This window comes from Pseudorasbora parva, chromosome 2 (assembly GCF_024679245.1).
Source record: "Pseudorasbora parva isolate DD20220531a chromosome 2, ASM2467924v1, whole genome shotgun sequence".
NCBI lineage: Eukaryota > Metazoa > Chordata > Actinopteri > Cypriniformes > Gobionidae > Pseudorasbora > Pseudorasbora parva.
The window spans coordinates 7,683,574-7,709,477 of NC_090173.1; the positions used below are offsets into that span (position 1 = coordinate 7,683,574).

The following is a 25,904-nucleotide window of genomic DNA, read 5'->3' on the forward strand; positions in this document are numbered from 1 at the left end:
AGACAGAATACTTGGGCCAATTGAATCAAGTACCTGCTTAAACAGAGAAGACGGGAGAACATCACCAGGCGACCTAGTGGGCTTCATATGAGCAATTATATCCTTAAGCTCCTGCATAGAAACGGGCATGAAACTGGACAATTGTTTCTGAGGGGCAACAGAAACAAAGCAATCATTGCCAACAGGTGAAATTTGAGATCTAATTCCATTAACCTTACCAATAAAATGTTTTAAAAACTCTTCACACATGACAGCAGAAGGAATAAGTGCAGGAGTCACAGTAGGATGAAGAACAGCATTTACAGTAGAAAAAAGTACTCTAGAATTATTACAGTTTCTGGAGATGATGAGAGAGAAATAATTTGATCTAGCCAATTTAACAGATCTTTGATACTCGTTCAAACTGTTTTTTAAAATCTCATAAGACACCTGTAATTTATCTTTAACCCATTTGCGTTCAGCCTTCCTACACTCCTGTCTAAGAGCACGGGTAGTACTGTTCAACCAGGGCTGCGATTTGTCTTTTCTCCCCCTGACTTTGACAGGAGCCACAGCATCTAAAATCTCCAAGCAAGAAGAGTTAAACTGATCGACCAACTCTTCTAAACCCATACAGGGAGAGTATGACTCTATCAATGAAAATAAAGGAGAACCATAAAAAACAGCTGAAAAACTATTAGCTGTGCATGGATTGAGTATGCGGGCCGAAACTGAGGCTGAAACAGTATTAGCCAGTGGAACACAAGGAAAGTTAGTATTTAAAATAACAGACTTATGGTCAGAAAAAACAGTATCAACAATCTTCACGCTATCAATAGCGAATCCCAACGACAATACAAGGTCAAGCGTATGACCGCGTTCATGAGTTGGACCCGTAACACATTGCAAAAAATCAAACGACTCTAATAAATTAAAAAATTCTTTAACCAGGGGCTTCGAAGGGCAGCACACATGTATATTAAAATCCCCCAAAATTAAAATATTGTCAAAAGAAGATACTACACCAGACAAAAATTCTGAAAACTCCTGTATAAAATCTCCATGAGAATTAGGGGGTCTATAAATCAAAACACATAGCACAGATTTAAAAGAATTCAGCGTAATTAACTGAGATTCAAAAGTGCTAAAAGACGCTGAAGGTGAAAGTCTACACTTAAACTTGTCATTAAAAACAACTGCAAGACCCCCGCCACGGCCAACAGACCTAGGGGTACTAAAAAAACTGCAGCCAGGAGGAGAAAGTTCAGAAAGAGATGTCATTTCACCCGCATTAAGCCACGTCTCAGTAACAAATAAAAAATCTATTTCGTGAGAAAGAAAAAAATCGTTCAAGATAAATGTCTTATTTGCCAGAGATCTCGCATTTATCAAAGCCATTGTCACTGGAGAGAGAGTATTATTTGAAGAAGACGTTCGCAGAGAGGAATCGTTAAAAGTTACCGGACTCCCGTCACGTAAATAGCGAAGATTCCGATGGTTAACTCCTCGATCTGCAGACCGTCGCCTCACGAACGCCATCCGTGAAGACTGAGACATCAGCGCCGAAGACGGCAAAACAGGCAGAATGTATGAATGACTCAAGTTCACGACCACGGCCTCCGCCATCGAAGAAGCTGGTCCGATGACTGGAAAGTTCCTGGTCCTCTTCGATCTGACAAGGGCTCCAGCACGCTTCCCACGCTTCCTTTGCCGTTTCCTCCACAGGCACAGACATCCCGGCAGGTAACACATTTTCCTCAATGCGACTGGCACAAAATGCGAGTGCAGATGCCAATCATCTCTGGGATTGCTAAGTAAGCAGTCGGACATAGCGGATCGAATATTTAGCAGCGACATGCGATCATATACCAGCGGGGAGCAAACAGAGCGCGCGATAAAACAAACAAGAAACATTATAAATAAAAGAGACAATGACAGGTTGTGGCAAGCCGGCAAACATCCTGGCGCCATCTTGCCTGTCAAAATTAAACTGGCCAACTGATAAACTTTATCAATGAACTCCTAATAACTAAATCAAATCAGTATTTGGTGTGACCACCCTTTGGTTTTAAACCGCTTTTGTCCTGTAAACTTGCTCATAGTTTTTCAGGAGCTTTGCAGGAGGGTTTCTTCAAGCGTCTTGGAGATGTGGATTGCAGCAACAATCATTAGGATGTGGTCATAAGCCCCTTTCACACTGCGATTCCGGCAAATACATGGATAATGCGACCCGGCATTTGTTCCCGGGCCGCTAGATTTGGCCCATTCATACTGCCAGCGAAATACCGTAATATGTGCGCTTTCTCACACAACGCTTAACGGTCCCGGGTCGAGTTGACACGTGACATCCCGATGTGACGTATAACGGCGAGCGATCTCAGCTTCAGCGCGGATAGTAAGGAGCTCCGTGGTCTCGTCTTGTGTCCAGTTTGCGCTCATTTCTGCTTGCTTAATTTTAGTTTCTTTTGTATACGAACACTCTCTGCGTTTAAAACACAGACGAGCTCTTCTGGCACTGCAGGGTTGTATTATTGAAAAAACAAGCTCTAGGAGTCGCACGATAACTACGTACACGTTGCGGCATTAGTTTCGGCTTTTGTTCACACAGCGCTCGTCCCGGGTCGAATACCGCAATATTACTAGGTCCCCGACCCGGGTCGAATTCGGTTATCAATCCCGGGACGTGGTTGCTTTCACACAGAAGGCGACCCGGCAATGTTCCAGGAATATTGCGGGTCCGACGTGCAGTGTGAAAGGGGCTCTAGTGACTTAGGAGTCCTTTTGACTACTCCTAACCTTTCACAGATATAGGGCCTAGTTTTAACGCTAAAAGGCTTTGTGAAATACTTTTAGAGCAAAATAGTTTTTAAGAGTTTCTCCTAAATCGGCAAGTTAGGAGCTACTTTTAGCCTTAAGGTGTTTTGTGAATACGGCCCCTGGTTCAGAGACTGATTTTATAAAGACTTGATTAACCTCTCAGAATAACCAACATATTTTCAAATATGTAATTGTATTTAAATGAATGTTAATGTTTTGACCATTTGCCTGATTTATGGATTACTCTAATAAATCTGCATTTGGATCTTTAATTAACCTGTGTATTCAACCTTTTCGTAACACTAAACATGACAGTAATAATAAGATGTAAACAACAAAATAATAATCATAATAAGAATTTTTTTCTTCCTCTCTCTTCTTCAGCTTTAAATGAGTGTCAGAAAACAAGTACAGGTGTAAGGATTGTGCTTGTTGGGAAGACTGGAAGTGGGAAAAGTGCTACAGGAAACACTATTCTCCAAAAAGAAGTCTTTAAATCAGATTGCAGTCTAAAATCCGTGACATCCTCGTGTCAGAAGGAAGAAGGGTTTGTCAATGGAACTCCAGTAGCTGTTGTTGATACTCCAGGCCTGTTCGACAAACATGTCTCAAATGATGTGGTGAAGGAAGAGATTCTGAAGTGCATCAGCCTCCTCTCTCCAGGACCTCATGTGTTCCTGCTGGTGATTAGAATCGGAAGATACACGGAGGAAGAAACAAAAACTCTGAATTTGATCAAGGAAACCTTTGGAAAAAATGCTGGGATGTTCAGCATTGTAATATTCACCTATGGTGATATGCTGAAAGCTCAGACATTTGAGAGTTACCTGGAAGATGCTGATTCCGATATGAAGACGTTAATCAGAGATTGTGGAGAACGATATCATGTGATTGACAACACAAATCAAGGTGATTCTAAACAAGTCATTGACTTACTGGAAAAAATCAACAGAATGGTTGAAAAGAATGGAGGAGGATGTTACACCAATGACATGTTCAAAGAAGCAGAAGCTGCCATAAAACAGGAAACAGAAAGAATATTAAAGGAAAAAGAGAAGGAAATGGAGAGAGAGAGAAAACGTTTGCATGAAAAGTACACACAGGAGATTGCTGAAATAGAGAGGAAAATGGACAAACAGAGAGAACTAATGGAGAGAGAGAGGAAAAAAAGAGAGGAAGAACTCAGAATCAAGGAAGAGTTCTTGCAAAATGAATTTAAGAGAAGAGACGAACAAGAAGAGAAGGAGAAGAAAGAAAGACAAGAAGCTGAAAAGCAAAGAAGATTAGAGGAGAAGAGGAAAGAGGAGCAGTGGGAAAGGGATCAGCAAGAAATAGAAGACAAACGGATAAAATTAGAGAGTGAACGAAGCAAGAGAGACCAGGAATATAGAGAGAAGTATGAGAAAGAGAGGAGAGAAATGGAGAAACTTCACAAAGAGAGACTGAAGAGAGAAAATGAGGAAGAATACCAGAAAAGACTCAAAGAGGAGAGGAGTGAATGGGAGCTGAAAGAAAAGAAAATGATTGAAGAATTTGAAGATGAAAAAAGAAAAAGAGAAGAAAAGGAAAATAAGAGGATTGAGAAGGAGCTTAAAGAAAGAGAGAGAATAGAGAAAGAGTATGAGAACAGTAAACTAGAGATGAAAAAACAAAAAGAAGAATGGGAAAAATCATGGAAGGAGGAGTGGGATAAAAGAGTGAGAGAGGAGAATGAGAGAAGGGAAGAAGAGAGAAAGAAACTGAAAAAGCTTGAAGAGGCATTTGAACGAGAGCGCAAAGAGGAGGAGGAGAAAAGAAAGAGAGAAGATAAAGCCAAACGAGAACAAGAGGAGAGAGAAAGAAAAGAGATGGAGGAAGACTATGAACGGAAATTAAAAGAAATGAAAAGAAAGCACGAAGATGAGGCTAGAAAACAAGCAGAAGAATTAAATGAATTCAAAGAGAAATATATGAAGGAATGTCATGCACTCACGTCAAAGCTTGAGAAAGAGATTCAGGCGCTGAAGTTACAGCATGAAAAAGAGCGTTATGAGAATAAAAAAGACTACAGTGCACTGAGTGAACTCTCAAATCAAAAAGAGCAAAATCTGAAAGACAAAATGAAAGAAATGGAAGAGAAACACCAGAAAGAGACTGATGAGCTGAAAAAGAAGTATGAGAATAAATGTGTTTTACAGTAGGGCAGTCGTCCTCAACATGGCAGAGATCGGAAGGAGAAGCACATTGTTTTCAAGAAGAAAAAGGCATCATTTTGGTGCTCTGTATTTTATTGATTTTCAAGTAGAATGTGCGCCTACATAAATAAAAAAACACTGATTCATTTGAAGCAAAAGTAATAGACAGTAACAGAAACAGAAATGGTTTTCAGAGACACAATTGCTACTTCGGTTTTGACTTTATTTGCAAATATTTTAATTGGCAGAGCAAAAAGTAAACTCTCTTGGTCTGAATATTTTCTTTGGATCGAAGTGAATAATTTTTTTGTGTAAATATTGCTTGTTATTATTATAAATTAGTGTTGTCACTTAAATATACATACCTATAACTGTTCTTTGTTTTTCTTGCGTCAGACATGACTGAAAGTGATGAATTGTGGGTCAGTAAGTGACTCACACGCTCATGCGACTCATTAATTGATCAACTAATTAAATGTTTTCTTAGACTAGATTGATTCATGATTGGTTTTGACCATTTTATTATAAAGAATAGTGGGGGAAATACATTTTAAGCAAGGAGTTGCTACATTTCTTTAATAAAATGACTAGATCTCTAAATGATTAGAAGACTATACGCAACATTTTATTTTCTTCTAATGTTAACATTATCTTTTATATGTTATTTGCACTTTGCAGGAAGTTTAACCTTTAAACATGATCCTCTTATTATAGAGTTACTCTAATGATTATCTGAATATGTTCACCTTGTCATGGTTATTATGTTGCTTCAGTTATAACTATCTGAATGTTTTTAAATAAACATTCCCTTTCCTTGAGATGCTTTGTGCGCATGTGTTTTGTCCTGTCTGGATTTCGTCCATTGCATGACTGTCATGGTAAAAATTGTTAATCTGTTTATGGCCGCTGATTCTGGACTCTTAACTATACTTATCCTACTTGATCTAGGTGCGGCCTTTGATATTATTTCCAATCAAATTGGATCATTATCATTGGTAATCATTGGTGTCTCACACACCTGGTTTAGATTGTATCTCTCCGGGTGCTCTCAATAGTCGGTCTGTTCCTGTGAGGGAAATTCCAGAGCCCGTTCCAGTCCCAGAGTCAACTCCTGAGAATGCAATTGTAGCACTTATGTCCTCCAACACAAAACTGGATGAGTTATAGGTTCGGAAGGAGTGGCGGAAAATATATAAAAACTTATACAGGAGACCAGAGGTTGAATAAAGAAATAACACTTTACTGTCGCACAATAAAAAATAAAAAAAAGTAATTAGATCATTGGGGAAGAAAACAAAACAAAACAAAAGGTACGTTAGCAAAATACAACTACATATAACACCACAGAACAATATAAAACAGCATAAAAATAAAAAGTATACTGTTTATATATACTGCTATATCAACAGCAGTTCAAATAATGAAAAGACAATTCAGAAAATCTGAAAACGTGGCGGAAGACAAAACTTGTAGTCCATTATAACATCTATAAAGACACCCTTCATGCTTTCAATGTTGAACTAGGCAAAGCTAGACAGACCTTCTTCTCAAATATTATAAACAGAAACATAAACAACACGCGCACTCTTTTTGCTACTGTCGAGACTAACAAACCCCCGAGTCACATTCCTAGTGAAATGCTCTCAGACAGCAAATGCAGCGAGTTTGCTTCCTTCTTCTCAGAGAAAATCAATAATATCAGAAAGGCAATCAGCACATCTTTGAGTTGCTCTGGGGGACAGATCAGACCAAAACCTCAGAAAATTACTATGTCTGATTTCGAAACAATTGACGGTAAAATTTTAGAAGACACAGTACAGCATCTTAACCTGATAAGCGTCACGAGGACGAGGACGTGCTGAAACTCTCTTTGCTTAAATTAGCTCAAAATTACTATCAGATGTAAGTAATTACCTTGACAAACTATACATCATTAAAAAGATCTAAGACTAAAGTTTAATTTTGTTACCTCTGTTTTATTCTCAAAGTCTTATAATGACCGTAATGTGTTAATATGTGCCAGGAGTTATGAATATGATCTTGGGCGTCGCTACCTTTTGATTGTAATATGCGCGTCATTTGCTCCCATTCATAAAAAACTCTTCTCTGGTCGTCATGAAGACACTCGACAAAACAACTTCCCTCAGGGCTTTTACTTCAAATGTGTGCAGATGTGGAGAAATATTGATAGATTCTCACATGTTTGAGTCAAATTTCTATACAGAGAAGTATTATTTATTCAATCTTTATCCAAAATCCGCGGATGTGTGATTATGAGAGCAGTAGACAGTGATATGCTGTGTTTTCAATTCATTCTGGCAGCCGGAGGGCGCTGGAAAGCTGTACTACTGAAAATTCACTCCCCTATGCATAGATGAAGAACAGACACACCATGTGACATTCAGGAAGTATCTGACATGACCAAAGCTGCTTTCTAGCGATCGTCAGATGGCTATTTTATGCAGATAGACACGTTTTAAGACAATAAACACACAATCGCGGCAATATATGGTTGGTCTGTGTTCTTTATGCCATGTTGGGTGGTTTCATAATAGATGATATTTATAATGCAATGCTATTCCACATAGCTTTTAGCATTGTATATTTTCTGTCAGATTTTTTGACCCGAAGCTACATGAGATCACATATTGTTATATAAAACACTCGACTTATAAATTATAAAGTGATATGAAGCAAGTTTTGAATAAAACATGATTTTAATCGTATAAATTGTTGTTTTGCTGGTGTGCTAAGCTAACATGCTAGCTTGCCCTAGATGCACCTGCCACTGAGTAAATACTTTATTTTTATGAACATTTTCTAAATGTAAAACTACTGAAATGCTTATTTGGACGAAATGCATTCAATAGAGTCTCAGTGAGGGTAAAGTGAGAGGTTTGATTTAGAAATGAGGTTTGAATAGAACAGTTTGAATAGAGAATCGTTAGTAATTATAATGCAGACAAAAGAATAATAATTAGAGCCATAACCAGTCCGCAGAAGTGTGAATATGTGTTGGGGAGACAAACTGAATGGGGCAGTTTGCACCTCTAAACAATAGAGGCAAAATAGAGAATGAAAGCTGAGAAGATGTGGCAATAAACATCAGTTGATATTTCAGAGATATCTCAAAATAAAATCACATGAAACGATCTTGTAAAACGTTTAATAAAATTCAGAGTTTTAGACTGATCATCTTCAGATCTGAAATATAACATGGTCAGACTTGTGGCTTTAGCTGTAGTGCATTTCTAGATTTCTCCAAGGCCCACTTCAATTTTATTTTCATAAAGATATTTCATACAAATAAATTTCTAATAACTTTACAAAACTTTGAAGCTTATTATAGCTTTTTTTTATTATAAAAAATATTATCATTTTGACTTTACAGTAAACTGCCAGGTGTCTGCTTTCAAATGAGACCATAATTATGCTTTTAGTGCAAAGGATTCACAAACTGTATTTGTTTTAGTCTGAGTATACATTTCTTAGGATTTTTTCAAAATTTAGAAATCAGCTTAACAGGTTAAAACATCAACCTGCGCCCTTGACGCACTCCCCACGTCTTTTTTCAAAAGTGTGTTTAACTGTTTGGAAGCAGATCTCCTGGAAGTGGTGAACTTTTCCAACCGCCCTTAAAACTGCAATAGTTAAGCCTCTTCTGAAAAAGAGAAATTAACTCCACATTGAGCAACTACAGACCAATCTCAAATCTTCCCTTCATAGGCAAGATCATTGAAAAAGTTGTTTTCAATCAGCTGAATTCTTAAACTCAGACAGATACTTTGACAATATTCAATCTGCTTGCCAACCGCATCACAGCACAGAGACAGCGCTCTTAAATATTATAAATGATATTCGCTTAAATACTTATACAGGTAAACGTCTCGGTTACGTCTGTAACCTTATATTACTCTGAGGAGTAATGTAAATGGACTGCATTTGGACTGCATTTATATAGCGCTTTTATCCAAAGCGCTTTACATTTTTGCCTCACATTCACCCATTCATACACCGACGGCGATGTCAGCCATGTAAGGCGCCATCCAGCTCGTCGGGAGCAGCTGGGGTTAGGTGTCTTGCTCATGGACACTTCGACACTTGGTCAAGTGGAACCGGGGATTGAACCACCAACCTTCTGGTTTGTAGACAACCTACATGAACCACTGAGCCACTGCCGCCCCAATGTCCATAGGGAACTAATGTCGTGAAGGAGTAAATGTCGTGAAGCACGCATGTCATCAGTCCAATAGAGAGACGGAACGTCATAGGTGGGTGACATCACTGACCCGGAAACTATAAAGCCCACCAGCAAACACATGGCTTTAGCTTCTGTAAAAGGCTGAAACAAGGCGCTTGCGGGCATATGGGGAGCATGGCCGGGTGACGCAGCGTCTCGTTCCCAATTCCGGGAACTAAGGTTACAGACGTAATCAAGACGTTCCCGTTCATAGGGAACTCCCGCTGCGTCACCGCTCTGGAAACGAGAATACCCACGTCCCCATAGGAGCCGAGTGCCCGCCTGTGTATGTTAAGAGGCGAGCACCCGAGCCCCCGGAGTAGCATTAATGTCCAGTTCATAGAACCAGACAAAAGTGTGCGGTGAGGACCAGCCTGCTGCATCGCAGACATCCTGCAGGGAGGCCCCTGCCAACAGGGCCTGAGAGGCGGCCATACTCCTAGTGGAGTGGGACCGGACAGCTAAAGGAGATGGCTGTCCGGCCGCCACATACGCAAGTGAGATAGCCTTGACCACCCACTTGCTCATCCTCTGCTTTGACACCGGGCCCCCCCTCGAGGGTGGCCCGTAACAGACGAACAGTTGTTTAGATTTTCTCCACAGGGCAGCTCTGTGGACATAAGTGTCGAGAGCACGAACGGGACTAAGCAGATTTCATTTTTCCTGGTCTGACGTCATAAAAGGAGGAGGACAGAATGCCTGAAGCACCACAGGTCTCACCGGATTGGTGGGAACCTTAGGAATATAGCCGGGCCTCGGGTACAGAAAGGCCTTGGCCATACCTGGAGCAAATTCCAAGCACGAGGGTGCCACAGAGAGGGCTTGCAAATCTCCTATTCTTTTCAAGGAAGAAATAGCCAGCAAGAAAACAGTTTTTAGAGTGAGAAACTTCTCTGATACTTCCTCGAGCGGCTCAAAGGGAGCCTCGGAAAGGCCTTGAAGGACAATAGATAGGTCCCAGGCCGGCACCCTAGTGCGTGTCACAGGCCTCAACCTCAGAGTTCCACGAAGGAAACGAGTTACTAAAGGGTGTCGCCCCAAAGAAACACCACCCCAAGGAGTGTGGTAAGCAGCTATGGCCGCCACATACACCTTTAATGTGGAGGGGGCTAACCCAGCGGAGAATCTGTCCTGCAGGAATTCCAGAACTGCGCTCGCAGGGCAGTTACCTGGATCCCACAGGCGAGCTCTACACCACAACGTGAAGAGCCTCCACTTCAAAGCGTACAGTTTCCTCGTGGAGGGAGCTCTAGAGTGTAGAATGGTCTCAACAACCTCGGCCGAGAGACCAGACCTTATGAGCTGGGCCCCCTCAGAGGCCAAGCCCACAGTTTCCACAACTCCGGGCGAGGGTGCACGAAGACCCTGCCCGCTTGAGAGAGAAGGTCCCTCCTGATCGGAATCTCCAGGGGAGAGCCGTCGAGGAGAGACACAATGTCCGAGAACCATACTCGGCCCGACCAAAACTGGGCTACTAGCAGAAGACGGGCCCCGTCCCGGCGCACTCTCTCTAGAACTCCCGGAAGCAGAGCAATCGAGGGAAAGGCGTACAGGGGCAGCCTCGGCCACTCCTGTACCACCGCATCCAGTCCTAGAGGAGCTGGCGGCGACAGGGAGAACCACAGCGGACAATGAGAATTCTTGTGTGTGGCAAACAGGTCTACGTGAGCCCTGCCAAATTTCTCCCAAAGGAGCTCCACCACCTCGGTCTGGAGTCTCCACTCCCCGGGCCTCGGCCCCTGCCTCGACAGGATGTCTGCTTCCACATTCTGGCTCCCTGGGATGTACATTGCCCTGACCGACAGCAACATTCCCTGAGCCCACAGGAGGATAAGGCGCACCAACTTGTATAAGCAATGAGATCTTAGACCCCCCTGATGATTTATATAAGAGACCACCGATGTGCTGTTTGTGCGAACAAGCACATGCCGGCCCCTGAGATATGGCAGGAAGTGCTTCAGAGCCTGAAACACTGCCATCATTTCCAGGCAATTTATGTGCCATGAATGTTGGTGTTCCTGCCACAGGCCCTGGGCGGAACGACCACTAATGGTCGCCCCCCAGCCCGTCAGGGAGGCATCCGTGGTCAGAGACGCACGCTGACACGGTGCCCCCAGCGACGGACCTTGGGCCAGAAACCAAGGGTCCTTCCACATTACCAAGGTGTGGAGACACCGCCGTGTTGCCTTGATCACGCGAAAAGGGTTCCCCCTCGGGGAAAAGCCCTTGGTTTTGAGCCACCACTGTAAAGGCCTCATGTACAGCAGACCCGAAGGAATTACGTTGGACGCTGCTGCCATCAGACCTAACAGCCTCTGAAACTGTTTTACAGTAAGTGGATAGTCTAGTTTCACCCCTTTCATGGCTGAGAGGATCGACCCTATGCAAGGCTGAGCCGAAGGGAAGCACCCGATATTGGTACGCTTCTCCCCTGAAAGTGAACCTCAGAAACTTCCTGTGCTGTGAAAGGATGGAAATATAAAAGTAAGCATCTTTGAGATCTATCGTGACAAACCAGTCCTCGGACCTGATCTGAGACACAATCTGTTTGAGTGTAAGCATCCTGAACTTGAGCCTTGCCACTGCTCGGTTCAGGACACGAAGATCTAAAATAGGGCGCAGCCTTCCATCCTTCTTTGGCACGATGAAGTACCGGCTGTAAAAGCCTGACTCTCTGTCTGGGGGGTTGGGGGGGGGGTTGGGGGGGACCCTCTCTATCGCCCCCTTTTGCAGCAGCGTCTTTTGTAGTATTGCAGTATCGCCCCCTTTTGCATTAATGTTCTTCTTGAGACATTACCAGAGCCTGCTTGGGGCCCACCAACGTAGGGAGGACCCCGTTGAAACTGGGAGGACGACACCTGAACTGAATGGCATACCCAATTCTTATGCACCGCAGGACCCATCGAGATATGTCGCAGATTCTCCCACTCCGACACAAAATCTACTAAGGGTACCAGCCTCTCGAGACTGGTCTCTGATGTACTCTGCACCGTGAGTGCAGCACCCTGAAACGGCGAACCGGCAGGGAACAACTGGCCCAGCAGCACAATTTCCCTCCGCGGAGGGCGCAGGCCATCCTCGGATGACCTGCGAGGGCCCTCCACGCCCCGGCGCTCGGGCGGGGTTGGCGAGAACGACCCTGTGAGGGTACCGCGGACGCACGGGTACCATATACTGCGGTAAACACCGTCCGCCTGCGGAGGGGATCACCCTCACCGTCCTGAGCCCGGAAGCGTCAGGACTTCTTAGATGCAGCCTTCCTCGAAATAATCACTGTCCTCAGATCAGCTTTCTTGGAAGGCTGCGCCTGAGAGCGCCGACCACCGGCCCACCCTTTTTGTGGGGGTGTGCGGGTGGCGACGCTGTTTTTGCTGCGCTATATGTACCTGTCGGTAACCGTAGTGACAGCGTCACCGAACAGGCCTCCTGGAGACAGCGGCGCATCAAGCAGGAAACTTTTATCTCTCTCTTTGATCTCTGTTAGATTGAGCCCTAAATGCCTCTCCGTGGCCACCAGGGCTGCCATAGAACGGCCAACGCATCTGGCCGTCTCTTTGGTGTCCCGGAGAACAAGATCAGCGGTAGATCGGAGCTCATTTATCAGCCCCTATCTCATGGCTCTCGCCCAGGTCTCATAGCAGGTCAGCCTGGTATGCCTGCACGATGGACATGGTGTGCAGACATGCAGCGGCTTGACCTGCTGCCGAGTACGCTTTGCCCACTAATGAAGGTGTGACTTTCAGGGGTTTTGTGGGCAAAGATGGAGCCTTTATGGCCGATGCCGAATCAGGCGAGAGATGGCTCGCGAGCGTCTCTTCTACCCTAGGCATATGACCATAACCGTGTCTATTCAGCCCTGCGATGTTACTATACACAGACGTATGGGAGCTGAAAATTTGTGAAGACACGGGCCGCTTCCACGATCTCGACACCTCAGTGTGGAGATCTGTGAAAAACGGCAAGCTCCGCCTTGGAGGCTGAGCAGAGCGAGAGGCGAGAAAGCGTTTGTCGAGCCTGCTTTTAACTGAGGCTCGCTCATTGTGCTAATGTGGCCAGTCAATATTTAATTTGGCCACTGCTCTGCTCAGAACCTCCATAAGCTCCTCACTAGCAGGGGTCAGAAGTGGCGAGTCTTCAGGCCCTACATTGACGCTGCAGACATCCACCTCCTCAGAGGAAGACAACTGCAGCGCCGCGGCCGTGGACGCCCCCCGGGCGGTAGAAACCGCAGCGCGGGCTCCCAAACCCAGAGAAGCGGCGCCGGATCTGGCGGGTGAAGGCAGAGATAGGGTGGAGCCCGTCTCAAACCCCTCCGTCAGATCCAATTGTGATCCCCACGACATGAGCCGCCGCTCAGCCTTAGCAACAGCGGGACCCGCAGCGGGATCGCAGCACGCGAAGAGGCAGCGCCTCACAATGCTCGCAGCCGGCATCCTCGAGTGCCGACTGCGCGTTCTGCTCTCCCAAACAAACAACGCACATCAAATGTGTATCCCCACTCGTGATGTAACGTGAGCAGGGAGGAACACACTTTCTGTACTGCTGTTCGCTCGCCATAATCTCTCTTATATTTGTGATATTGTGTGAGTGCAAACAAAATAATAAAGTCTGAACTCAGACACAAACACAGAGTTGACGGACAAGATAACACAGAGCGCTTGTTGAAGGCAACAGAAACTAAAGGCGTGTGTTTGCCGGTGGGCTTTATAGTTTCCGGGTCAGTGACGTCACCCGCCTATGACGTTCCATCTCTCTATTGGACTGATGACATACGTGCTTCACGACGCAATCACGCAGAGGCGTTCCCAGAGCGGGGACGCAGCGGGAGTTCCCTATGAACGGGAAAATCAATTCTGGTTCTACTCGACCTCAGTGCTGCATTTGACACTGTTGACCACAACATACTTCTAGACAGGCTGGAAAACTGGGTTGGGCTTTCTGGGATGGTCCTCAGATGGTTCAGGTCATACTTAGAAGGGAGAGGTTATCATGTAAGTATAGGAGACCATAAGTCTGAGTGGACATCCATGACATGCGGAGTCCCACAAGGGTCAATTCTTGCACCACTCTTTTTCGACCTGTATATGCTGCCACTGAGCCAAATAATGAAAAAGAACAATATCGCTTACCACAGCTATGCTGATGACACCTAGCTCTATTTAGCACTATCACCTAATGACTACAGCCCCACTGACTCCTTGTGCAAATGCATTGATGAAGTTAACATCTGGATGTGCCAAAACGATCTTCAGTTAAACAAAGACAAAACTGAAATCACTACATTTGGAAACAAAGATGAAGTTCTCAAGGTGAACGCATATCTTGAGGTGAAACGTCTGATAACAAAAAATCAAGTCAGGAACCTTGGAGTGATTTTGGAGTCAGACCTGAGTTTCAGTAGTCATGTCAAACCAAAAACTAAATCAGCTTACTATCATCTGAAAAATATTGCAAGAATTAGATGTTTTGTTTCCAGGCAAGACTTAGAGAAACTGGTTCATGCTTTCATCACCAGTAGGGTGGACTATTGTAATGGCCTTCTCACCGGCCTCCCAAAAAGACCATTAGATAGCTGCAGCTCATACAGAACGCTGCTGCCAGGATTCTGAGCAGAACCAGAAAATATGACCATATCACACCAGTCCTCAGGTCTTTACACTGGCTTCCAGTTACATCTAGGATCGATTTTAAAGTACTTCTACTTGTTTATAAATCACTCAATGACCTAGGACCTCAATACATTGCAGATATGCTGATTAAATACAAACCCAACAGATCACTCAGATCAGCAGGATCAAGTCAGTTAGAAATACCAAGAGTTCACTCAAAGCAAGGAGAGTCTGCCTTTAGCTATTATGCCAGCCGTAGTTGGAACCAGCTTTCTGAACAGATCAGATGTGCTCCAACAGAAGCCACATTCAAATCCAGACTCAAAACACATCTGTTTAGCTGTGCATTTACTGAATGAGCTCTGAGCACTGTATGTCTGACTGATTGCACCTTATATATGCATATTATTTTTAAATCTTTTTATAACTGTTTTAGTTTACCTGTTCTTTTCTTTGGTTATCATAATTTTATTATTTTAATTCTCTTTACATTGTATTCTTTTTCTTATGTATTTGTATCCCTATTTTAATTCCTTTCTATGTAAAGCACTTTGAATTGCCCCTGTGTATGAAATGTGCTATATAAATAAACTTGCCTTGCCTTGCCTTGCCTAGATGACTTTCATGAATTCGCTTCAGCATTTCTGCTCTCATTGATGCTGGAACTCTGAGCTGTTCTCCTTTGAACAAAACTCCATCCATCATTGATATTTCCTCTCTGAAGGTCCAATATCCTAGTAAAAAAAAAAAATATATATATATTTATTTTTTGCTGCTTGGCTCATTTCAGTCCATCCATTTAGCACTGTGTCTGTGAGTTTTGTCAGAATCACATAATTTTTTGTTTCCTTTTTTAATTCATCTAGTAATTTGACATGGGTAAGTTTGGCATTATCATATGCACCTGAGCTTCTATTTCTTGATCAGGAGAGCCGGTCTCAGGTAAGTACACTCTGGATAATTCATCAGCTATACATCTCTTTACCTGGGCCTGTATTTATCAAGCATCTAAGAATTACTCACAAGAACACTGCTAAGAATTGTCTTAAGAGTAAAAAAATTATAGGCTCACAGCTGCGCTTAAAAGTTAGTTATCAAGCATCCCAATCATACTTTAAGTAAAGTGTAAGTCTAAATCTTAAGTGTCAGTCTTAGAGTTGATTTACGACGATGATTTCGGATGATGTCATAGGCATGAACCAATGAATAGATGTCCTTATTTAAGAATATTCTCAGATAAATTCACATTGAATGGTAAAGTTCCTAAGAGGAGTTTACATTCAACACACATTTGACAGTAAAGAGTTTTCAAGACCAGGGACGTGCACAGGGGTGTAAGGGTGGATCGCCTACAGTGGTTCTGACTGCAGGGTTGCCGAACGACTAAAGAAACGTTATCAGCGTGATGGTAGAAAACTGTACATTTCTTGTCTATAACCACCCACTGCAACTTATACCAATGACGGAAATAAGCGCAGTTACAATAGCAAAATATGTGGGAGAGCGTTGCTTTAATGTGACTATATTGTATTGCAATAGGGAGCACTTCAAAGTCAATACCAAACCAAAACTAGTTAGCAAATCATTTATAATTGAAAGAATTTAATGACAAAATCCGGTTATGGTTACAATTAAAATAGTTACAAAATAGATGAATGAGATGATAAAACTTATACCATTAATCGTACCCAGCATGTATAGAATGTTACCTGAGAGATAGGGAGAGACAGAGAGAGATAGAAAGATAGAAAGAGAGAGAAAAAGAGAGAGCAAAGAGAAGAGCCAAAGAAGGCCCTAGAAGAGCCAGCCAGAGAACAAGAGAGCGTCAGAGGAAAGAGACCCCCAGAGAAAGAGAGACCCTCGAGCAACAGTTGCAATCTTCTTTTATCCCTCCCGTGACCATGTGACTGAAACCCTGAGACATTCAAACTGACCAGTCAGACCAGACTTCCCCCACTGTACTACAGGTGTGGCACCATTTGGCCTACAGGCCCTCAACATCTCTTTGTCTTTAGGAATCCCAAACAGCCCCACTGATAAGAGAGAGGGGGGTGAAACACAATAAAACAAATGTCTTTGTTCAAAGAAAAATATCAAATATCTTTGATTATTTTGGATTCTTTCAGGGGGGTTGCTCAGGTTGCCCGGGCAACTGCCCATATGCCCTTCTCGACTCACGTTGCCCTTCCGAGGTGGAAAAAATAAATTAAAAAATCGTACAATGGATGCAGAATTTCACGTAGGCCTAGATACAAAAAGAAAAACAAAGAAAGAAAAAAAATTTGCAAAGCCTCATTCACTTCCATATTAGGGAACCCGTCCGAAAGTGGAAGTCAAGCAATTCTTTGGGGCCTCGAGCTGGCCTGAGGCCTCAAGACAACGACAGGTTAAGAATAAAATACAACGACAAACTGCTTGAGCGCCCCTTTGATAGTCAATGCAGTAAAGTGCAATGACACTGTTATCGGAATCCCCCTCACGGGAGCCCTCTCAGTCATCGCTGACAGCAGCCACCCAACCACGCAATCTCTGATCTCTGCTGCCGGCAAAATACAAAACCTCCTCGGCAATCATGAAGCGGGATTATGCTTTAGGAAGCCAGAAAAGAAAAAAAGAGAAAAAACAAGATAGTGGTAAGTGATAAATTACACTATATAAAATAGCTCTATTTGTACAAAATGGTGTAATTTTGCAGCAGGTAGGCTAGCAAAAATATGTTTAATGTTAGCTACCTGCCTGACGGCAAATGCTGCTTGTAACGAACAGTTAGTGCATTTTTTTTTCTCTCGAACGGATGGAATATGGTTACATACTGTAATATGTTTTTTAACAAGATAAGGAAGACGCAGATCTGTTCCAGATTAATTGTTTATCGTATTTAATGACATAAAATTGCTATAGCTTTGTAATAGGTTTTGATGAAAGTGGCATAGCATGCTATACTAACTATTTCTATGCTATGCATAAATAACCTGGAATAGTTCATATAGCATGCTATATTACCTATTATTATAAACATTATTTAACCAGAAAGAGGCAGAGGAACATGATTTTTTTCGTATTAGCTTATCTTAATGTGCTAGTGTCGGGATATATGGTAGTAACAGTTTATGCAAATATGATATTATTTGTATAAGTTACCAATGGATCTTGAACAGTTACTTTATTCTGTGTGGCAATTTTTACACTGTTGCATTTTGAAGTACAGTATCAGGACAACCCACTGTTTATTAATTAGTTAATTAACAAGGTATTATAGTCATCTGTTGAAACTTTATAATTACCATCCAGATAATGTTTATAGACAGTTTACAAACCAACTAGTAACCCTTAAGAAAGTGTTAGGAATATTTGGTCTGTCTATGTAATGTTTATAGATGTTTTAAAAATGGTTTCTTAAAGTTTTACAAAAATGTTTTAATCATTGCCCGTTTATCTGTAGAAGGTTAGCCATGTCCATTTTGCTTGGGGCCCCCAAAATCATTTTAACCACCCTGGCTGAGCCTGCATGAACAGCACCAGAACGAGATTGTCGCGGTTTTCGGGTGAGACTTAACGTTGTCGGAAAGGTATAATAAACTGACGATCATAAACTGTTGATGGCAGTTAAATTAATATTGTCTTTTTTTATTAGACTATTGATATTGACTGGTTTGAGTTCTTTGTTGGTATAGGCAAGGGAAATGGCCTCAAACACACCATACGCACCCCCCGGGAAAAAATAGCCTCACCTATAATATTTTTCCTGAGCAGAACATAAATACCACTAGGGGGCATTAAAATAATAATGATAATGGCAATAACAATAATATGTAATTGGACTGATGATGAGGGTTTTTTTATCGGTTGGAGGGGGGGGGTTCCCTTTTTTAGGCCAGAGCAACTGCCCCTCAAAAATCCTGTGCACGTCCCTGTTCAAGACAATACATTATAATATACACATTTGAAATGAAAGATATCACATTTTCCATCATGTCTTAATTAAAAGTTTTAAACTGGTGTGCTGTTAACTGACCTGCCTATATATAGCCTAGAGTTCATGATATAATCAGCCACCATTTCCAAAAGAAAACCAAACTTTTGGGAGGAAGAATCGATCGCTACTGTTGCTGAATTAGGCGAACAGCAGAATGTTATAAAAGGCAAGTTCAGTCCAACATTATCCAGCACTGACTGATGTCTGCTCTGTCCAAACAATATCGTTTGATTAATTGCTCATTGTCAAACATTTCGAACACATTCTCCCTCTCTTGAAAGGTTTGCGCACGTCTCCGTCTCCTCAGTGCCATCTCAAGCCCCTACTGGACACTCCTAACCACCTGAGAGACCTCTCGAGCTGTCTTAAATAACTGGGAGAGGAAGAAGGATTCTTAGCTTTAAGAAATTTGATAACTTAAGTTTGAAAGTAGGAGTAAATTTCGTGATTTCTCAGCACTTAAGACTAAAATAGAACTTTGAGAAGCTTGATAAATACGGGCCCTGGCTTGTACTGTACATTCACTTGATATTTTTGTATCTCATCAACAATCTCTGTATTCTAGCTGGAGCGCTGCTCAACGACTTTTTCATTATTACATTTACATTTAACATTTACATTTATGCATTTAGCAGACAAATTTATCCAAAGCGACTTACAACTCAGGAGAACAGGAAGCGATCCGTCAAGAAGAGGCAAAGAAACACAAAAAGTGCCCCAAATATCAAGATTTGTATACCGCTCAGAGTAGCAAAGACCAGAAAAGGGAAGAAGAAAGAAGAAATAGAGGAGGAAAGAGGTTTTTTTTTATTATGTAAGATTAAGTGCTTATGGAAGAGATGAGTTTTTACCTGTCTTTTGAATGAAGCGAGTGATTCTGTCGTGCGTATGGAGGACGGAAAATCATTCCACCAACAGGAACAGTAAATGAAAAAGTTCTGGAGAGATTTCATGCCTCTCTGTGATGGTACCACAAGCCTCCTCTCATTAGCTGAGCGAAGGCTTCTGGTGGCTGTGTAGACTCATAGGAGTGAGTCGAAGTATGCGGGTGCTGCGCTTGTGGAAGATCCATAAGCAAGAGTCAGAGCTTTGAATTTGATCCGGGCAGCGAGTGGTAGCCAATGCAAAAAGACTGGAATCTATTTTACAATTTTGTCTGGAGGGATCTGAAAGACTGCGGTCAAGAGCCTTTGTACGTTGCAGAGTGGGACAGTGTAACCCCAAATGTCCGGTACCGTGTGGTGGGTGATCACGCTAAAAAGATGGTGAAGGAATCTGTTTACATATTCTGCTGTAAAGAGAAGACGAAACTCAACAACGATCAGGCGAGGGCTGTCATACCTACCGAGCATAACGATCTGTTTGAAATGCAATTATTGTTCAGCTGGGGCGATATGGATCTGCTGAAAGTTATTTTCCCGACCATAAACAAAATGTTCAAATGGTGTGACATGCATGACGGATACAGCAAAGTTAAAGTGCAGCTGTTCCATCCCGAGAAATGCGTGCGCAGCAGCACGGCTGCTATAGCGTCCATGCCCATTCACTACGCGCATCAAAAACCTCGGCGCAGAGACCCACCCATGCGTCATTTATAAGTCATGACTGAAGAAGCATCATCAGACCCCGCTCATGTCTGTAGCTGCGGTATCTCTTTCGGCAGCATTCTCGACCCTCCTGATGACAACGCGTGCGACCATAGTCTAACTTTCTCCCCCGAACCGCCGGATCTCCACAAGGACTGGCTGGATAAATTCGCTTCGGACATCGGATCACACAACCTGACTTACCTCTCCGCTGATAAAGGCTGTTACGACGCTACAGACGGATGTTTCAGCGACGTCGGATTCAAAATCATAAAAGCCGCGACCGTGCTGCTGCTGGAGCATCTCATCGCCGACAAGCTTAAGGACGAATGCCAGGGTTGTGCGATTAACCATCCTAGCCAGCTGCAGCATTCCTGCCTGTTTGACCCACCCAACTTCTTCTTGGACACACACTTTGACGAGCTATCAGGCAAGTTGTTTAAACCCTTCTTTCACGGCATCATCACTATTCTCCTGAACCGCTGCGGGTTAAAATCTAACCCTCATCGTATTCAAGGAACAGTCGGTACTATCCTGCACGAATTGAAAGACGAGCCGTTCATAGCGGCAAAGCTAGAAGAAATCAGGGGGAGACTTCTGGACGCACCCTGCAAGGATATAGTCTACGACGTGGTTGATCTCTGGGAAGGTCTTTCGATTGTGAATGGCTAGCGATCAAGATCCCTCCAGCATGGGTGCGAACTGCAGCCTAAAGAGTTGTGTGGAATTCATGTTTAAAGATCATTACAGAAACCAGATGAGCAATCTGTTGCATAAGATTATTGCGGATGCATCCAACCCCGGATTTCCAATTGACACCGACACGAGGCGTGAAGCGAATCTCAAGAAAAATATGGTGTTAATTAGAGGAATGCCTAATTCATGGGATGATTTGACGGACAAATGCGCAGACGGTACCAAACCACCCGATGTCATGATGAAAGAGGTTCTAGATATACTGTTTCAATCGCAGTCTGAGATTGGAATCACAGACCTGTTGTGTTCCTGTACCTATGTGGCGGACGTATGTTCTACACTGATATTGAGTACACGCGGGTATGATGAAAATGATGAAAATGAATTAGCCAAAATTGACGAAATGGAAAACATTGTTGAGAAAATTGTCGCAATGTTTATCGATTACATCCTAGCCCAAAACATGATGGCCTGCAGAGATTTTCTTTTCTGGTTAGACTTTCATTGATGTGATTATTACCATCATAATTTTTTACTAGCCATTATATCCTGTAACAATATTATATTCATTTTTAACTTACTTTGTATCCCGTAAGTTATTACTTAGATGTTGCTATATTAACATCATTATATCTGTTTTTTATGTACTTGGATTACATGATCTGTTATTTCATTGTATCCATTTTACTTTTGTATTCTGTAACTTTTTTAATAAAAGATTGATTCAAAATCATTGTACGCATTATTCTTTTTGCAACGGCTGAAACGACATCATGTCGGAGCTCATGAAAAAGACTTATTATACACCATCCAACCCTGGTTCTTTAGGGGGTAAAAAGCGATTAAAAGACGCCGTCTTAAAAGATAGCGGGGTTCGTCTAAGCGATAAAGAGGTTTCAGAATGGTTGGCCGGTGAGAATGCTTACACATTACACAAAACAGCTCCTATAAAATACAAACGAAATAGAGTGGTTGTGTACGGGGTCGATACGCAGTTCCAGGCCGATCTTGTCGATATGACCGCCTACGCCAAGGATAATGACGGTAATAAATTTCTGCTGACCTGTATAGACGTATTTAGCAAGTACTCGTGGGTTCGAGTGTTGAAAAATAAGAGCGGCATTGAGGTTACTAAAGCTTTCAAGTCTATACTCGACGAGGGGCGTGTACCTCAGAAACTGCAGACGGATCAGGGAACGGAGTTTTTTAACAAGCATTTTCAAGATATGATGAAAAAGCACGACATCAATCACTTTGCTACCGCCACGGATTTGAAAGCCAGCGTTGTGGAACGGTTTAATAGAACGTTAAAAAGTCGCATGTGGAGATTTTTAACGGCTACAAATTCGCGCAGATACGTAGATGTTTTACAAGACATTATTCAGGGGTACAACACGAGTTATCATCGAAGTATCAGAATGAGACCCGTGGACGTGGACAAAGTAAATGAGGATCAAGTGTTTCAAAACTTGTACGGCGATATAAAGAAGACCGGGGTTAAACCCCTATTTAATTTCAAAGTCGGCGACGTCGTTAGGATTTCTAAAGTCAGAGGTCCGTTCGCCAAAGGTTACGAGCAGAACTACACAGAATAATTTTTCACCGTGGCCTCTCGTATCCCGCGACAACCCCCGGTCTACAGACTCACCGATTATGACGGTGAAGTCATCGACGGGGTTTTTTATGAAAAAGAGCTGCAAAAAATACTTGTTACTAAAAACAAATCTTTTAAAGTGGAAAAGATTTTAGGTCAGAAAAAACAAGGGAAATCTACGCTTGTTCTAGTGAAATGGCTCGGATGGCCGTCAAAATTTAATAGTTATATAGATAAAAAAACTCTGCTGGACTTGCAATCTCCTTAAAACGATGCGTCGTTAACGGGGCCGACCCATACGGGACGAAGGATCGTCATGGATGATCACGGGTTCTACGTCACCTTGCCGTGCAATGCGTCGGCGTCGGTTTATCCTGAAAATCGTATAGCCTGCTATACAACCAGGTTGGCTAAGCCCATAAACTTGAAAGGAGAATGGGAAGTCGGACTCGCCGAAATCGAATATCCTAGAAGTTGGTACATCTTTAATGACGAAGATGGTCATTTCATTCTACATAAGGCCCCGGAACCCCCCGATGGCACCTCCACACATATTGGTATTTCTATCATTTCAAAATTGAACATAAACGGCGGTTACTACGTAAACATTCGAGCGATCCTCCGTGCTATAAACCAACATCTCACGCCCTCGGCCGTATTGCATCACAACGAATTAAAAAACAAGGTCTATCTGGTAGCGAAACCCAACATTTCGATGAGTTTCCGGGGGAAACTGGCCATCATTTTAGGAATGACGCAAAAACCTCTCGGAGGTTTAAGCTATCATAAAGAACCCGATTTTACTAAGACCGTCATCTCGTACGCGCCTCATCAAGCGGATATCAACGCGGGGTTCTACACGATGTACGTTTACACAGACGTCATCCAATATCAATCGGTCGGCGATTCGCACGTACCCCTCTTGAGATGCGTACATATAACGGGTAAAAGCAACGACGCGGTCATTGCCAGATACGACAACCCCCATTACGCATCGGTCAACAAGGATCACATCGACAGCATCGTCATAGAGTTGAAGGACGATCAAAACAACGAGGTAGCATTTTCTTACGGGAAAGTCATAGTAAAACTTCACTTTAAACCAAAACGTATCCCGATTCTTTAAAAATGGTTTATTATACACCTAGAGAGACCAATACCTCGGACTATGTAAGCTATTACCAAAATCAAGCCGGCAGCGGCTTACCGGGGTATGCAGGGGGCGGGGTTATGTATGGGGCTGGAATAGGCGGTTTATTTTGAGGCCTGTTCAGGATGGCCATACCTCTGTTAAAAAGAGGATTTAGCATCGCGAAACCTCACCTAAAATCGGCGGCTAGAAATATAGTATCCGACGTCGTCTCAAACGTATTGACGCGGTCCCGATAAAGCTCAAGACGGGTCCGGGCTAATGGTCATGGCCCGTAAGAGAATGTCTAAGCCGCCCGGTGTGAGGAGGCGTGGTCAATGGCTAGCACAAAAGAAGAAGAAGAAAGCGGCGAGCGGATCAAACAGGCTCTCACTCGCACGCAGAAAGCGCAAGAAGTCTGTTAGTCGAAACGTATCGATCAAGAGAGCCTCAAAATCTATATTCTAACATGGCGTTACTGCATCGCATGTCGGGAGAATGCATCAAGTCGGAGCTGGACTTATTTACGGTCCCGATGACGCAGACCGTTATTGAGAAAAATGGCTATTTAGAAGTGGCCCCTTTATCGGCCATATCCGACTCCGCTCCGTTGGAATTTTTTATCGCGGGCAACGGCGATGATTATTTGGATCTCAACAACACCATGCTCTATCTACGGGTGAAAATCACGAAACCTAACGGTGATGTGATTGCACACCCGGCGAAGGTAGGGCTGATCAACTACCCCGGAGCCACCATATTTTCACAAGTCGACGTAACCCTGGGCGATCGTCTGATATCTCAAAGTTCGAGCACCTATCCTTATCGCTGCATCATAGAAAGTCTGATCAACTACGGTAAAGATACTCTGGAATCTATTTTCGCCTCCGGCTTGTTTTACAAGGACACCGCGGGTCAGATGAATGTCCACGACCCCGCAGGCAATAACGCGGGGCTGACAAAGAGATCGAGCTACACCAGCGAAAGCAAGGAGGTGGAACTCCTTGTGCCCATACACAGCGATATATTCTTCCAGGAGAAACTTTTGATAAACGGGGTTGACATTAAGATAAGATTTATTAGAGCAAAAGATGAATTCTGTCTGATGAGGTCCGACGACGTGGCTTACAAATTAAATATAGTGGCTGCATCCCTATTTGTCAAGAAAGTTTCTGTATCACCGCCGGTGAGACTGGCACACGCCCAGACACTACTCTCGACAACGGCAAAGTACCCCGTCGATAGGGTCAGTCTAAAATCATTCTCCATACCCGCAGGGGCTCGTGTTTCGAATCAAGAAAATCTGTTTTTAGGAACGCTACCCAAGTCTATCGTCATAGGTATGGTCGACAACGATGCCTTCACCGGCTCCTACACGAAAAATCCATTCGCCTTTCATCATTATAACTTAGAATTTTTAGCGGTGTACCTTGACGGACAGCAGGTCCCCACGAAGCCTCTTCAGCCCAATTTCAGCGATGGAATGGCGGTACGGGAATATTATCAGCTGGTGATGGCGACCGGGAGACATCTTAAAGATCAACCGCTCGCTATCGGCAGGAATGATTTCCTGAACGGATACACGCTTTACGCATTTAACCTCACACCCGACGAAGAGTGCGGTCAGCACATTTCGCTAATCAAGTCCGGGAATATCAGAGTCGAAGCTCGTTTCAGACAACCGCTGCCGAATACCATTAATTTAATCATTTACGCGGTATTCGACTCCATCATTGAAGTATCTAACAGACGTCAAGTGCTGATAGACTACTATTGAGATGAACACGCTGCAACTCACGGCCGTCATGGATAAAATCACATGCGGGACTCATTTTCTCGGGGTTCTACCGAGCGATCAACTATCCAAAAAAACCCTAAGGATCTTACCGTCAATGGCGATCATTAACACCCACCCTTCCTGGTTACCGGGCGAGCATTGGATCGCGGTTTATTTAAGCGAGGAAGGACCCACATGTTTTTTCGACAGCTTCGGCAACCCGCCAAAAAGCCAGAGGTTTCCAATCGCCATCAATAACTTTCTAACAGCCAATGACTCCGCGGTATTATATTCCGACAGACGCGTCCAGGATTATTCATCGGATAC

General features: G+C 43.2%; 2 protein-coding genes across 2 annotated transcripts; both read left to right on the top strand.

Moving 5' to 3' along the window:
- The first annotated feature begins 1,910 nt into the window (after positions 1-1,910).
- On the top strand, positions 1,911-5,289 carry LOC137048418 (uncharacterized). The gene is made up of 2 exons (XM_067426575.1): positions 1,911-1,917; positions 3,181-5,289. Exons 1-2 carry the CDS (start codon positions 1,911-1,913, stop codon positions 4,974-4,976), a joined length of 1,803 nt encoding a protein of 600 aa, XP_067282676.1. The 3' UTR covers positions 4,977-5,289.
- An 18,980-nt stretch (positions 5,290-24,269) lies between these two features.
- LOC137048428 (uncharacterized protein F54H12.2-like) lies at positions 24,270-25,577 on the top strand. Its single transcript, XM_067426584.1, has one exon. The coding sequence runs from the start codon at positions 24,270-24,272 to the stop codon at positions 25,575-25,577; it is 1,308 nt and encodes a 435-aa protein (XP_067282685.1).
- Positions 25,578-25,904: the final 327 nt, after the last annotated feature.

Bases quoted from the DNA above. Each gene is read 5' to 3' on its own strand.
- LOC137048428 (XM_067426584.1), top strand. From the start codon at position 24,270: ATGGCGTTACTGCATCGCATGTCGGGAGAATGCATCAAGTCGGAGCTG.